The sequence below is a fragment of the Tachyglossus aculeatus genome, chromosome 12, assembly GCF_015852505.1.
Source record: "Tachyglossus aculeatus isolate mTacAcu1 chromosome 12, mTacAcu1.pri, whole genome shotgun sequence".
Taxonomy (NCBI): Eukaryota; Metazoa; Chordata; class Mammalia; order Monotremata; family Tachyglossidae; genus Tachyglossus; species Tachyglossus aculeatus.
Window position 1 is genome coordinate 38496071 of NC_052077.1, and position 16757 is coordinate 38512827.

Sequence of the window (16757 nt, forward strand, 5' to 3'; positions counted from 1 at the left end):
GCGCATGTACCATCCTTTCCCGAGCACTTAGTACCGTCCTTTCCCGAGCGCTCAGCATGGTGCTTTATACACGGGAAGCCCTCAATAAGTACGATTGCATTGGAGTGCCTGTACTGTCCTTTCCCGAGCACTTAGTACCATCCTTTCCCGAGCTCTTAGTACAGTCCTCTATACACGGGAAGCCCTCAATAAGTACGATTGCATTGGAGTGCATATAGTGTCCTTTCCCGAGCACTTAGTACCGTCCTTTCCCAAGCGCTTAGTACGGTGCTCTATACACGGGAAGCCCTCAATAAGTACGACTGCATTGGAGCGCATGTACTGTCCTGTCCCGAGCACTTAGTACTGTCCTTTCCCTTAGTACAGTCCTCTATACTCGGGAAGCCCTCAATAAGTACGATTGCATTGGAGTGCACGTACTGTCCTGTCCCGAGCACTTAGCACGGTGCTCTATACATGTTAAGCCCTCAGTAAGTAAGATTGCATTGGAGTGCATGTACTGTCCTTTTCCGAGCATTTAGTACCGTCCTTTCCCGAGCACTTAGTACGGTCCTCTCTACACGGGAAGCCCTCAATAAGTACGATTGCATTGGAGTGCATGTACCGTCCTTTACCGAGCACTTAGTACGGTCCTCTATACAAGGGAAGCCCTCAATGAGTACGATTGCATTGGAGTGCATGTACTGTCCTGTCCCGAGCACTTAGCACGGTGCTCTATACACATTAAGCCCTCAGTAAGTAAGATTGCATTGGAGTGCATGTACTGTCCTTTTCCGAGCATTTAGTACCGTCCTTTCCCGAGCACTTAGTACGGTCCTCTCTACACGGGAAGCCCTCAATAAGTACGACTGCATTGGAGCGCATGTACTGTCCTGTCCCGAGCACTTAGTACTGTCCTTTCCCTTAGTACAGTCCTCTATACTCGGGAAGCCCTCAATAAGTACGATTGCATTGGAGTGCACGTACTGTCCTGTCCCGAGCACTTAGCACGGTGCTCTATACATGTTAAGCCCTCAGTAAGTAAGATTGCATTGGAGTGCATGTACTGTCCTTTTCCGAGCATTTAGTACCGTCCTTTCCCGAGCACTTCTTACGGTCCTCTCTACACGGGAAGCCCTCAATAAGTACGATTGCATTGGAGTGCATGTACCATCCTTTCCCAAGCACTTAGTACGGTCCTCTATACAAGGGAAGCCCTCAATGAGTACGATTGCATTGGAGTGCATGTACTGTCCTGTCCCGAGCACTTAGCACGGTGCTCTATACACATTAAGCCCTCAGTAAGTAAGATTGCATTGGAGTGCATGTACTGTCCTTTTCCGAGCATTTAGTACCGTCCTTTCCCGAGCACTTAGTACGGTCCTCTCTACACGGGAAGCCCTCAATAAGTACGACTGCATTGGAGCGCATGTACTGTCCTGTCCCGAGCACTTAGTACTGTCCTTTCCCTTAGTACAGTCCTCTATACTCGGGAAGCCCTCAATAAGTACGATTGCATTGGAGTGCACGTACTGTCCTGTCCCGAGCACTTAGCACGGTGCTCTATACATGTTAAGCCCTCAGTAAGTAAGATTGCATTGGAGTGCATGTACTGTCCTTTTCCGAGCATTTAGTACCGTCCTTTCCCGAGCACTTCTTACGGTCCTCTCTACACGGGAAGCCCTCAATAAGTACGATTGCATTGGAGTGCATGTACTGTCCTTTTCCGAGCATTTAGTACCGTCCTTTCCCGAGCACTTCTTACGGTCCTCTCTACACGGGAAGCCCTCAATAAGTAAGATTGCATTGGAGTGCATGTACTATCCTTTCCCAAGCACTTAGTACAGTCCTCTATACAAGGGAAGCCCTCAATAAGTACAATTGCCTTGGAGTGCACATACTGTCCTTTCCCGAGCACTTAGTACCGTCCTTTCCCGAGCACTTAGTACAGTGCTCTGCACACAGGAAGCGCTCAATAAATCCGATCGACTGAGTGACCGTTTCTTCCAACGCCACGCACGTGTCGGAACGGGTGCCGGATGAACACGCCCTTATTCCCGGCCCCCTTAGTGGCACCGGCCAGGGGCCGTGGAGGTCCGGTTCGAAGGCGGCCGCTCAGCGGAGAGCCCCGTCGGCATTGGTTTTCTCTGATTAGGCGAGCCGACCAGCTCATAGAGGAGGAAAACGACGACGTCATCCCCTACTGCATAGCCACGGGAGATGTCGACAAACTGGTCAGCTTCTTCACCTCCAGAGGTCAGCTGAAGGAGGCTCTGCTCGTCGTCCAGGTGGGAAGGCCCAGGGGTCGGAGCCAAAATCGGCCGCTGAAACGGAGCCAGCCAATACCAAATAATAGTAATAATGAGGATGGTGTTTGTTCATTCATTCAATCGTATTTATTGAGCGCTTACTGTGTGCAGAGCACTGGGAAGTACCAGTTGGCAATATAGAGAGACGGTCCCTACCCAACAGCGGGCTCACAGCCTAGAGGGGAGAGACAGAGAACAAAACAGCACATAGGAACGAAATAAAATAAATAGAATAGTAAATCTGTACAAGTCAAATAAATAGAGTGATGAATCTGTACAAACATATACACAGGTGCTGTGGGGAGGGGAAGGAGGTTGGGCGCCGGGGATAAGATGAGGAGGCTGGGGCACAGAGAAGTTAAGTGACTTGGCTTAGGTCGTACAACAGGCAAGTGGCAGGGCCAGGATTAGAACCCAGGTCTTCTGACTGCCAAACCCATTTTCTTTCACACTGCTTTCCCTTGAGCAGCAGCGTGGCTCAGTGGAAAGAGCCCGGGCTTTGGAGTCGGTGGTCATGTGTTCAAATCCCGGCAATCTTTGGGCAAGTGACTTCACTTCTCCGGGCCTCAGTTCCCTCATCTGTAGAATGGGGATGAAGACTGTGAGCCCCCGGTGGAACCACCTGATCACCTTGGAACCTCCCCAGAGTTTAGAACAGTGCTTTGCAGATAGTAAGCGCTTAATAAATGCCATCCTTATTATTATTATTATTATTATTTTTATTCGGTTTGAAGCAGAGGGTGGGATAGGCGGGGTGGAGGGGGGGAGAGTGTGAAGGTGTTAGGCAGGGGCCACTTTATTCCACGCCTCCTTCTCCAACTGATGGCTTTTCCGTTGACTCGGTGACCCCTTTCTTTCCAGGCGGCGTGTGAGGGAAATATGCAGGCTCTGCACGTGCCGGCCCCGAACGGCTCTTCCAATTCCGCCGGGAGCACCGGGGATCATTACACTGAGTGAGTGAGAGTGAGTGGGAGAGTGAGTGGGAGTGGGTGGGTCGGTGGATGGGTGAATGCATGCGTGGGGCTGGGATTCATCGAGCAGGAGAGACCCCCTTCCCCATCCTGGGCTTGTCGGGACTCGTGATTTGGGGGAGTGGAGGTCGTTCGGGTGCCCGGGGAAGGGGAAAACCACCGGAGCAGGAGGAGGAGAGACGCCAACTCTTGTAATGCCCACGTGGAATCATTGCTCCTGGAATGGGGTGGGATTTGCGTTCCTCACGAACATCGCGTTGAGGAGAAAGAACAATCAGTGGCCATCCTACATGGCGCAGTCCACTGCTCCTTTCGCCATCGCACTGGGTTCTCTCCTGACAGATGTGCGTTGTAGGAGGAATATTCTCAAAGTCTCTCGTCAGGTTTCTGCCCCAAATGCTCAGTGGAAACACAAATTCTAGGTGGTCTGAAGATGCCCATTTACTATTGAGATCCAATCAATCAATCAGTCGTATTTATTGAGCGCTTACTGTGTGCAGCTGTGTGACTTTGGGCGAGTCACTTCACTTCTCCGGGCCTCAGTTCTCTCATCTGTAAAATGGGGATGAAGACTGTGAGCCCCCCATGGGACAACCTGATCACCTTGGAACCTCCCCAGTACAAGTTGGCAACATATAGAGACGGTCCCTACCCAACAGTGGGCTGAATACCAGGATTTGTTCAGTGTTTGTGTGTCAAGCATTATTGAGCACTGGATAGGCAGATGCCATAAAGAAGCAGCGTGGCTCAGTGGAAAGAGCCCGGGCTTTGGAGTCAGAGGTCATGGGTTCAAATCCCGCTTCCTCCAATTGTCAGCTGTGTGACTTTAGGCAAGTTACTTAACTTCTCTGTGCCTCAGTTACCTCAGCTGTAAAATGGGGATTAAGACTGCAAGCCCCACGTGGGACAACCTGATCACCTTGTAACCTCCTCAGCGCTTAGAACAGTGCTCTGCACATAGTAAGCGCTTCATAAATGCCATTATTATTATTATTATTATTATTATTATTATTATTGTTATTATTATTGCTTAGTAGATAGAGCACAGGCTTGGGAGTCAGAAGGACCTGGATTCTAAACCCAGCTCTGCCACTTGTCTGCTGTGTGACCTTGGGCCAGTTGCTTTGCTTCTCTGTGCTTCATTAACCTCATCTGGAAAATGGGGATTAAGACTGTGAGCCCCGGGTGGGACACGGATTGGGTCCAACCTGATTAGCTTCTATCGACCCCAGTGCTCAGAATCGTCTCGGCACATAGTAAGCGCTAAACAAATACCGCCACTATTATTATCATTATTATGTAGATCTAGATATATGCATCTAAGTAACTCTGCATCCCTATCGATCTAGATGTATCGATCTGAGTGTTTCTAGATCGCTGCCGATCTAGATACGGAGAGGTCTAGAGATTATTCCTTCAATCGTATACAGCAAGCACTCCATATTGATTTACCATTGAACGAACGAACGAATGAATAAATAGCAGCCAAGCCCTCAGGGCCAAAGAGAGAAAAAATGGCAGAGATTGTCCACGGGCCTTGTCTCCAGTGGGGGAAAAGATGCTACCATCCTTTACTAGGGAGGAAATCTCCCAAAAAGGGGGGGTCAACTCACAGCCTCCCCGTGAGGTCCCGACCGGGGAAGCCCAGCCTGGGGAGGGCAGGGGAGGAAGGCCACGGCGCTGTTCCGGTTCCCCCAGCCTTCATCGCCATGTTGGTTCTCTCTGCCAGTTGTCAGCTGTGTGACTTTGGGCAAGTCACTTAACTTCTCTGTGCCTCAGTTCCCTCATCTGTAAAATGGGGATGAAGACTGTGAGCCCCCCGTGGGACAACCTGATCACCTTGTAACCTCCCCAGGGCTGAGAACAGTGTTTCTAGACTGTAAGCCCGCTGTTGGGTAGGGACCGTCTCTATATGTTGCCAACCTGTACTTCCCCAGCACTTAGTACAGTGCTCTGCACACAGTAAGCGCTCAATAAATACAATTGATTGATTGATTGATTTGCACATAGTAAGCGGTTAATAAATGCTATTATTATTATTATTATTATGATTGATTGATTTGCACATAGTAAGTGCTTAATAAATGCCGCCATTATTATTATTATTATTCTTATTATTATTACTATTATTATTATTCTCTCGACTCTAGGCTGCTGCACAAGGTGAGCACGGAGCTGGCTGAGTGGTACTTCCAGGACGGCCGAGCCATCTTGGCAGCCTGCTGCCACTTAGCCGTGGACAACGTCCAGGTAACCGTTCCCTCTGTCTCCTTCCTTGTCACGGCGGTATTGGCCCAGCGCCGTGCCACTATGTTGCCAACGTGTACTTCCCAAGCGCTTAATACAGTGCTCTGCACACAGTAAGCGCTCAATAAATGCGATTGAATGAATGAACCGCCGGGCTGGCACCGAGAGCATCAGATCGGACACGGTCCCCATCCCACCCGGGGCGCTCGGTCTGGGGGATCGTGGGAAAAGCAGTGTGGCCTGGTGGCTAGAGTCCAGTCCTGGGAGTCGGAAAGATCTGGGTTCTCTCCCGGCTCCTTCCCCTGTCTGCTGTGTGTCCTTGGTCAAGTCACTTCACTTCTCTGGGTGGGCCTCGTCTGTGAAATGGGGACTACGACTGTGAGCCCCACGTGGGACAGGGACAGTGCCCAACTTGATTAGCAGCTTGTCATCTACTGCGGCACTTAGAACAGTGCCTGGCACATAGTAAGCGCTTAACCGATGCCATCATTATCATCCATTCATTCAGTCGTATTTATTGAGCCCTTACTGTGTGCGGAGCACTGTATTCATTCATTCATTCAATCGTATTTATTGAGCGCTTACTGTGTGCAGAGCACTGTACTAAGCGCTTGGGAAGTACAAGTCGGCAACATATAGAGACGGTCCCTACCCAACAACAGGCTCACAGTCTAGAAGGGGGAAAGTACAACAATAAACAACAATAAACAGTGACATTCCCGGCCCAAAAGGAGCTTACAGTCTAGAGGAGGGGAGACAGCCATCGATACAAATGAATAAAATGAAAGATGTGCACATAAGTGTTGGGAGCTGGGAGGGGCGAACATTACTAACTCTATGGTACTCTCCCAAACGTTTAATACAGTGCTCTGCGTGGAATAAGCGCCCAATATATGATTGAGGAATGGCATCAGCACTAGCAGCTCTGGGACTTTATTGGATCAGATAGATTAAGCGCTCAATAAATCACGTTGTTTGATTGACTCACCACTTGTCTGCTGTATGATCTTGGACAAGTCACTTCACTTCTCTGGGCCTCAGTTACCTCATCGGTAAAATGGGGATTGAGACTATGAAAGCCTCGTGGGACAGGGCCTGCATCCAGCCTGATTTGCTTGTATCCACCCAGAACTTAGTACAGTCCCTGGCACGTAGTAAGCACTTAACAAATACCACAATTATCATTACTATTATTATTAGAAATCCATCACTGACCAAGGCTTTTGGATATACGGGGTCAGGTTTTTCCTTGTATATTTTTGATTAGTAGCATTTAGAGATGCTCTTCTCATTTGATTCATTAACATGAGAGAAAGAAGATTTAAAAAGGAATACTATTCTTGGCATTGAATCATGATTGTTACCAACTTGTACTTCCCAAGCGCTTAGTGCAGTGCTCTGCGCATAGTAAGTGCTCAGTAAATACGATTGAATGAATGAATGAATTGCTCATTATCTTTCCTTAGACAGAGGTGAAATCTCTCATCCATCATAGTGGGTTTAGTAATAGAGTGAAAATGCTGCTGTTGGCAGTCACTGCACTCTGATAAAGATGGAGTGTTATGCTTTTGGTTGATCTAACACAGGAAGACCGAAGCCCGAATTAGGTGGACAATAATCACATTTTTTATTAAGTGCTTACTCTGGGAAGATATTATTAAATGACTAACAACCCTGGGGTCGACACAAGATAATCAGATGGGACATTCATTATCATCATCATCAATCATATTTATTGAGCGCTTACTATGTGCAGAGCACTGTACTAGGCGCTTGGGAAGTACAAATTGGCAATATATAGAGACAGTCCCTACCCAACAGTGGGCTCACAGTCTAAATGGGGAGACAGAGAACAAAACCAAACATACTAACAAAATAAAATAAATAGAATAGATATGTACAAGTAAAATAAATAAATAAATAAATAGAGTAATAAATATGTACAAACATATATACATATATACAGGTGTTGTGGGGAAGGGAAGGAGGTAAGATGGGGTGGGGGATGGAGAGGGGGACATTGTACCTATCCCACGTGGGGCTCACAGTCCGAGGAAGGGACAGGAGGGATTTTATCCCCGCTTATAGACGAGGAAACAGGCAGCAGTGAAGCGACTTCCCAAGGTCACGCGACGGGTAAGTGGCAGAGCCACGGAGAGAACTCAGTGGCTCCTGTCGTGGGCTCTGTTTGCTGGGCCTCATGCTCTTAGGGGAAGAAACCAGCCAAATTTGGCATTCAACACCTCACTGCCCCTGGCCCCATCTTTGTCATCCCCCTTTTAGACTGTGAGCCCACTGTTGGGTAGGGACTGTCTCTATACGTTGCCAACCTGTACTTCCCAAGCGCTTAGTACAGTGCTCTGCACACAGTAAGCGCTCAATAAATACGATTGATTGATTGATTGGGGGGCCAACTTTACCTCCCTCAGTTCCCCTCCTTGCGGATCTCAGAGGGAGCTACCGAGAAGCACCGCTTAAAACGTAGGCTTTCCCCGACTAGGCCTTCATTTCCTTGTCTCCGACTCCCTTCTGCTTCACCCTTCCCTTAGCCCCACTAATTATTCATTCTTCTTAATGTTCATTCATTCATTTAGTCAGTCAGTTGTATTTATTGAGCGCCTAAAGTGTGAAGACTACTAAGTACTAAGCATTTGGGAAAGTAGAATATAACAAGAAACAGACACATTCCCTTCCCACGATGAGTCTGTCTCCCGCTCTAGTCTCTAAGCTCGTTGTGGGCAGGGAACTTGTCTACCAACTCGGTTCTGTTGGACTGTCCCAAACGGTTAGTGTAGTGCTCTGAACACGGTCAGTGCTCCATAAATGGGATGGGCTGTTGGAAAGTTGAGATCCCTTGCCAGTCTTTGGGAAACCGGGTTCCCGGGAATAGCGAGTTCATCGGAGATTCCCTCAACGCGTTAGGGGGTACTTACGTCTCGATTTTTCTCCTCGGCCAGCTCGCCATGGCCACCCTGATCCGTGGAAACGAGCTGGAGCTAGCCGTCTGCGTGGGCACCGTCTTGGGCGAGAGCGCTGCCCGGCCCACCCGATACGCTCTGGAACTGTTGGCCAGGAAATGTATGATGGCCCCGACCTGGTACGCATTTCTAACTCTAACAATAATAGTAGTTATTTTGGTCTCCGTTAAGTGCTTATTATGTGCCAGACACTCTACGAAACGCTGGGGTGGATACAAGCAGGTCCGGTTGGACACAGTCCCTGTCCCCTACGGGGCTCACAGTCTCAATCCCCAGTTTCCAGATGAGGTAACTGAGGCCCAGAGAAGTGAAGCGACTCACCCAAGGCCACCCAGCAGACGAGTGGTGGAGCTGGAATTGGAACCCAGGACCTTCTGACTCCTGGGCCCGATCTCCATCCCCCACGCCATGCTGCTTCTCTGAAGAGTTCACGAATGACTCTACATTCTCATTAATATCAATAATAATCCTAATGTTTGTGAAGCGCTTACTGTGTGGTGAAGCACTTTGCTAAGCTCTGGCAAAATTCTGATCCGATTAGACACAGTCCCCCATTCCACACAGAGCTCACAGTCTAAGGGAAAGAGAGTCCCCCATTTTACCGGTGAGAAATCTGAGGTTTGCAGGAGTAAAATGACTTGCATAAGGTCAATCATTCATTCATTCATTCACTCGTATTTATTGAGCGCTTACTGTGTGCAGAGCACTGTACTAAGCGCTTGGGAAGAACAAGTCGGCAACATAGAGAGACGGTCCCTACCCAACCACGGACTCGCAGTCTAGAAGGGGGAGATGGAGGACAAAACAAAACCTGCAGACAGGTGTTAAAATCATTAGAACAAATAGAATTATAGCCAAATGCACATCATTAACAAAATAAATGGAATAGTGAATATGTACAAGTAAAATAAATAGAGTAATAAATCTGTACAAACATATATACAGGTGCTGTGGGGAGGGGAAGGAGGTAGGGCCGGGGGGATGGGGAGGAGGAGAGGAAAAAGGGGGCTCAGTCTGGGAAGGCCTCCTGGAGGAGGTGAGCTCTTAGTAGGGCTTTGAAGGGAGGAAGAGAGCTAGCTTGGCGGATGGGTGGAGGGAGGGAATTCCAGGCCAGGGGAAGGATGCGGGCCGGGGGTTGACGGTGGGACAGGCGAGAATGGCGCACAGTGAGGAGATTAGCGGCAGAGGAGCAGAGGATGCGGGCCGGGCTGGAGAAGGAGAGAAGCGAGGTGAGGTAGGAGGCAAGCAAGCAAGAGATGGAGCTGGAATTAGATCCCAAGACTCCTGGCTCCCAAGCCCGTTTTCCTGCCCCTAGGTCACCCTGCTTCTCGCCGCTCAATAAAGCCATCGAGAGGTAATGAAGAGAAAGAAAATCAGGACCTTCCGTTAGAGTTGGGAGAGAAGGCTGCTAGTCAGGGAGAGTTGAGCGGTCAAGAGGTGACGGGAAGCCGACCGGCCCATTCCCAAGAGAAGCCTGACCATCGTGTCACGCGCAGGGCCATCGGTTGCTGGCCGGAGCAGCAAGGTCTGATCTGGCAGCCGTAGTCCCTCGCTCAGCTGCCCAAATCCCTCTTTCCTCAGGCTGCCCGCTAGTAGGGTGGGGGATTTTGAAGCTTCCTAGAAAGTGAGGGGAGAGATGGAAAGTGGTTGGAACCGAGTCAAGCAGCGTGGCTCAGAGGAAAGAGCCCGGGCTTTGGAGTCAGAGGTCATGGGTTCAAATCCCACCTCCGCCGCTTGTCAGCTGTGTGACTTGGGGCAAGTCACTTCGCTTCTCTGGGCCTCAGTTCCCTCATCTGGAAAATGGGGATGAAGACTGTGAGCCCCATGTGGGACACCCTGATCACCTTGTAACCTCCCCAGTGCTTAGAACAGTGCTTTGCACATAGTAAGTGCTTAATAAATACCATCATCATCAACAGTGCTTTGCACGTAGTAAGCGCTTAATAAATGCCATTATTATTATTGTTATATAAATAGAAATCCCTGGCAGGTGCCCATTTTCTGGGGAAAGGTTCCTGGCACGGTTGCACCGTACCTCGTTCTCGCCTGTCCCGCCATCGACCCCCGGCCCACGCATCCCCCGGGCCTGGAATACCCCCAATCCCTCTGCCCATCCACCAAGCTAGCTCTCTTCCTCCCTTCAAGGCCCTGCTGAGAGCTCACCTCCTCCAGGAGGCCTTCCCAGACTGAGCCCCTTCCTTCCTCTCCCCCTCGTCCCCCTCTCCATCCCCCCCATCTTACCTCCTTCCCTTCCCCACAGCACCTGTATATATGGATATATGTTTGTACATATTTATTACTCTATTTATTTATTTATTTTACTTGTACATATCTATCCTATTCATTTTATTTTGTTAGTATGTTTGGTTTTGTTCTCTGTCTCCCCCTTTTAGACTGTGAACCCACTGTTGGGTAGGGACTGTCTCTATATGTTGCCAATTTGTACTTCCCAAGCACTTAGTACAGGGCTCTGCACATAGTAAGCGCTCAATAAATACGATTGATGATGATGATGATGCCATGGTTTCACCGGGGCCTTCTCGGATTGAGAGGAGACCTGGGGCTCCGACTCCACCGAGGCCCAGAGGCTAAACTAGTAGGAGCGAATCTGGGGGCCCCCGCGACAGCACACCAAGTCTGCGAGAACAGTGGGCTTCCCCAGACAGGGAAGGCAGGCGACCAGCCTATTCCCAGGAGTCCAGCTGGTATGGTCTGAGGAGGAGCAGGCCTTTCCCGTGCCGGCCTCTCCCTGTCCCGTCAGCCTGGGAGGGGTATCCTGTCCTATCCACACCCCACCCATCCCACCCGTGGGACTCTGTACTCTCCGAGCTCCGCCACTACTCCTGAGAAGGAACCTCAGTGTCCTGGGGAAAGGTCTCCAGGCCAGATGGGCCAGGCACGTTGGATGATGGTTTCCTGCTAATGGATCCAAAGAAAACCCCCCTCCCCTCACATAGTCATGCTCCACAACGACGGCCGTGGCGCGAGTGATGAGAGCGGCGATGAGGATCGTGATAATAATAATAATTCATAATGATGGTATGTTTGTTAAGCGCCTACTATGTGCAAATAATAATAGTAATAATGTTGGTATTTGTTAAGCGCCTACTATGTGTGAAGCCCTGTTCTAAGCGCTGGGGTAGATACAAGGTAATCAGGTTGTCCCACGAGGGGCTCTCAGTCTTCATCCCCATTTTACAGATGAGGGAACTGAGGCCCAGAGAAGTGAAGTGACTTGCCCCGAGTCACCCAGCTGACACTGTTCTAAGCGCTGGGGAGGTTACAAGGGGATCAGGTTGTCCCACGTGGGGCTCACAGTTTTAATCCCCATTTGGGGTCACTGAGGCACAGAGAAGTGAAGTGACTTGCCCGAAGTCACACAGCTGACAGTTGGTGGAGCGGGATTTGAACCCATGACCTCTGACTCCAAAGCCCGGGCCCTTTCCACTGTGCCACGCTGTGAGAGTCTGGTGATAGTGGGGATGATGGTGTTCCTGGTGATATTAATAATAATAATTGTGGTATTTGTTAAGCTCTTACTCTGTGCCAAGCACTGTTCTAAGCGCTGGGGGAGATCCAAGGTAATCAAGTTGTCCCACATGGGGCTCAGTCTTAATCCCCATTTGACAGATGAGGCAGCTGAGGCCCAGAGAAGTGAAGTGACTTGCCCAAACTCACCCAGCTGACAAGTGGCAGAGCCGGGATTTGAACCCATGACCTCTGACTCCCAAGCCCGGGCTCTTTCTGCTGAGCCACGCTACTTCTCAATGATTAATGATGTTAATGGCAGAGATGATGGGGATTCATTCATTCATTCAATCTTATTTATTGAGCGGTTACTGTGTGCAGAGCACTGTACTAACTGTTTGGGAAGTACAAGTTGGCAACAGATAGAGATGGTCCCTACCCAACAACGGGCTCACAGTCTAGAAGTCTGGAATTATAATGGTGATGGTATTTGTTAAGCACTTACTATGTGCCAAGCACTGTTCTAAGGACTGGGGCAGATACAGGCTCATCAGGTTGTCCCACTTGGGGCTCACAGTCTCAATCCCCGTTTTCCAGATGAGGGAACTGAGGCCCAGAGAAGTGAAGTGACTTGCCCGAGGTGGCACAGCAGACAAGTGGCAGAGGCGAGATTAGAACCCATGACCTCTGACGCCCTAGCCCGGGCTCTTGTCACTAGGCCATGCTGATGAGATCATAATCGTGCTGGGGGTGACCAGCGGTGATACTGGTGGAGATGATGGGGATGATGGACCATAAGGGTCAAACTGGTGGCGAGGGCCGTGTTGGTGATGAGGACTGTGAGGAGCTTAGCGATGGGGAGGAGGACAATGATAATAGCATTAGAGAAGCAGCGTGGCTCAGTGGAAAGAGCCCGGGCTTTGGAGTCCAAGGTCGTGGGTTCAAATCCCGGCTCCACCACTTGTCAGCTGTGTGACTTTGGGCAAGTCACTTCACTTCTCTGGGCCTCAGTTACCTCACCTGTAAAATGGATATGAAGACTGTGAACCCCTCGTGGGACAGCCTCATCACCTTGTAGCCTCTCCAGCGCTTAGAACAGTCCTTTGCACATAGTAAGTGCTTAATAAATGCCATCGTTATTATTATTATAGCGGTCATCACGGTGGTGAGAATCACAGTGATGGTGATGAGGATGAAAGCGATGGCAACGATGAAGAAAATTAACTAGCTCTTTGTCTTCATGATGGTTTTCCTATCTCCTCCTTAGCTTTCCTTCTGTTGGATACAGGTATCTTGTAGTTTTTGTAGAGTTGAAATGGCGCGTTGTCGCGTAGGCGGTTCTGCACGAGTCAAAGAGCACTCCTGATTTTCCCAGAACGCCATCCCACGTTTAGGTCAGCAGCGAGTCGGAGAAGTCAAGAGCGGCAGGAACACCGTAGATCTGCCCGGGAGCACACCCTGCTCCGGGGAGCGGAAAGCTGTTGGTTTGGGACTGTTCTCTATATGTTGCCAACTTGTACTTCCCAAGCGCTTAGTACAGTGCTCTGCACACAGTAAGCGCTCAATAAATACGATTGATGATGATGATGATGATGATTTGAAGAGTTGTCTCCTCGCCCTTCCTAATTATTTCTTTCTAACGCACGGCTCTGGTCAGGCCCCTGAGTACAGCCGGATTCCTCTGAGAAGCAGGATGGCTTAGTGAGAAGCAGCGTGGCTCAGTGGAAAGAGCCCGGGCTTTGGAGTCAGAGGTCATGGGTTCAAGTCCCGGCTCCACCAACTGTCAGCTGTGTGACTTTGGGCAAGTCACAACGTCTCTGTGCCTCAGTTACCTCATCTGTAAAATGGGGATGAAGACTGTGAGCCCCCTCGTGGGACAATCTGATCACCTTGTAACCTCCCCAGCGGCTTAGAACAGTGCTTTGTGCTTAGTAAGTGCTTAATAAATTCTATCATTATTATTATTATTATTATTATTATTATTATTATTATTATTATTATTAACAGAATATGGTCAGGTTTTATCTTGGAGAACAGAAGTCAGCTGGCCAGGGCCCAAGTCCCTCTGGCTTCGAGAATATTCCATGTGACGGCCAAAGTGTTGGAGTGGCAGTGAAGCAGAGGCTACTGCCGTTAAGAGAGTTTGTTCACTGAGTAGCCCCTTCCTCTAGAGATGAGACCCATCATAATTAATAATAATAATAATAATAATAATAATAATGATAATAATACTGGTATTTTTGCTGACACACAGATCATCCACAGTCTCTCCCCTTCAAGTGGCTTGGAGTCTAAGGGAGAATGGGTATTTAATTCCCCCTCTATAGATAATAATAATAATAGCATTTCTTAGGCGCTTACTATGTGCAAAGCAATCAATCAATCAATCAATCGTATTTATTGAGCGCTTACTATGTGCAGAGCACTGTACTAAGCGCTTGGGAAGTACAAATTGGCATCACATAGAGACAGTCCCTACCCAACAGTGGGCTCACAGTCTAAAAGGGGGAGACAGAGAACAGAACCAAACATACCAACAAAATAAAATAAGTAGGATAGAAATGTACAAGTAAAATAAATAAATAAATAAATAGAGTAATAAATATGTACAACCATATATACATATATACAGGTGCTGTGGGGAAGGGAAGGAGGTAAGACGGGGGGATGGAGAGGGGGACGAGGGGGAGAGGAAAGAAGGGGCTCAGTCTGGGAAGGCCTCCTGGAGGAGGTGAGCTCTCAGCAGGGCCTTGAAGGGAGGAAGAGAGCTAGCTTGGCGGATGGGCAGAGGGATTGGGGGCATTCCAGGCCCGGGGAAGCGCTGTTCTAAGAGCTGGGAAAATTACAAGGAGATAAGGTTGTCCCACGGGGGGCTCACAGTCTTCATCCCCATTTTACAGATGAGGTAACTGAGGCTCTGAGAAGTGAAGTGATTTGCCCAAGGTCACCCAGCAGACATGGGGGCAGAGCCGGGATTCAAACCCAAGACCCCTGACTCCAAAGGCCATGCTCTGTCCACTGAGCCATGCTGCTTCTCAAGGAAACTGAGGCCCCCCAAAGAGTGAAGTAACTTTCCCAAGGTCACACAGCAGGCAAGTAGTGGAGCTGGGAGTTGAACCCAGGCCTCCTGACCTCCCAGTCCCGTGGTGTAGCCACTTGGCTTGGACAGTTCTGTGCCTGCCGCTCCGAAGAATTCATTCATTCATTCAATCATATTAATTGAGCGCTTATTGTGGGCAGAGCACTGTACTAAGCGCTTGGGAAGTACAAGTTGGCAACATCTAGAGACGGTCCCTACCCAACAACGGGCTCACAGTCTAGAAGGGGGAGACAGACGACAAAACAAAACATGTGGACAGGTGTCAGGTCAGAATAAATAGAAGTAAAGCTAGATCATCATCAATCGTATTTATTGAGCGCTTACTATGTGCAGAGCACTGTACTAAGCGCTTGGGAATCAATCAATCAATCAGTCACATTTATTGAGCGCTTACTATGTGCAGAGCACTGTACTAAGCGCTTGGGAAGTACAAATTGGCAGCACATAGAGACAGTCCCTACCCAACAGTGGGCTCACAGTCTAAAAGGGGGAGACAGAGAACAGAACCAAACATACCAACAAAATAAAATAAATAGGATAGAAATGTTCAAGTAAAATAAATAAATAAATAGAGTAATAAATATGTACAACCATATATACATATATACAGGTGCTGTGGGGAAGGGAAGGAGGTAAGATGGGGGGATGGAGAGGGGGACGAGGGGGAGATGGGAAGATGGAAGTACAAATTGGCAACATATAGAGACAGTCCCTACCCAACAGTGGGCTCACCATTAACAAAATAAATAGAATAGTAAAAACGTCCAAGTAAAATAGAGTAATAAATCTGTACAAACATATATACAGGTGTTGTGGGGAGGGGAAGGAGATAGGGCAGGGGGATGGGGAGGGATGTCAAAAGGATCACCATCACCTTAGGGTCTTCCTTCCCCCTGGGCCTTCCGACCTTCCGACCTCCTGTGGTCTGTCTGCTCAGGGACCTTGCTGCGGATCTTCTCCTCATGATGGCCGATAACCACCTACAGCTGGTAAAGCTCTGTGCCTTCTACCCCGGCTGCACCCAGGAGATCAACGCCCTGCGACGAAAGGTAAGGAGAGGGACCGTCAGCCAGTCAGGCCCTGTCTCGTCTTACGCCGTGGAGTCATCTCCGACCCGGAGCGGCTCCGCGGACGCATCTCTCCCAGCGGGCCCCACCTCCCCATCTGCCTTCGTTCTGGTAGCGGATCCAGAGAGTTTCCTCGGTCAAAATCCAGAATTGGGATACCATTGCCTTCTTCCACGCAGTCAACTTGAGTTTCCGCCCTCCACTCCCTCCCAGGCCGTTGCTGCCCAGCACGGGGGAGTTTTGACTTGTAGCATTCATTCAATTGTATTTATTGAGCGCTTACTGTGGGCAGAGCACTGTACTAAGCGCTTGGGAAGTCGAAGTTGGCAACATAGAGAGACGGTCCCTACCCAACAACAGGCTCACTGTCTAGAAAATTCTATAAATTCTATTTATTTTATTTTGTTAGTATGTTTGGTTTTGTTCTCTGTCTCCCCCTTCTAGACTGTCTCTATATGTTGCCAACTTGGACTTCCCAAGTGCTTAGTATAGTGCTCTGCACACAGTAAGCGCTCAATAAATACAATTGATTGATTGATTGATTGATTAGAAGATGACCTCCCGCTTGCCCACCACTGCCCAAGCTAGGAAGGGAATGGGTAGGCCTCTGCTTGACTCTCCCTCCCGCAGCAGAGACA

The 16757-nt window shown here is 49.1% G+C and overlaps 1 protein-coding gene across 2 annotated transcripts in view; it reads left to right on the forward strand.

The window, feature by feature from the left end:
- Positions 1–16757, forward strand: part of WDR17 (WD repeat domain 17) — a 113381-nt gene that overhangs the window by 83496 nt on the left and 13128 nt on the right. For both annotated transcript variants that reach the window (XM_038755275.1, XM_038755274.1), the window contains exons 19-23: positions 2135–2267; positions 3150–3241; positions 5410–5509; positions 8464–8603; positions 15990–16101. In XM_038755275.1, coding sequence (XP_038611203.1) covers positions 2135–2267; positions 3150–3241; positions 5410–5509; positions 8464–8603; positions 15990–16101 — 577 coding nt within the window. The remainder of the gene's footprint in view (positions 1–2134; positions 2268–3149; positions 3242–5409; positions 5510–8463; positions 8604–15989; positions 16102–16757) is intronic.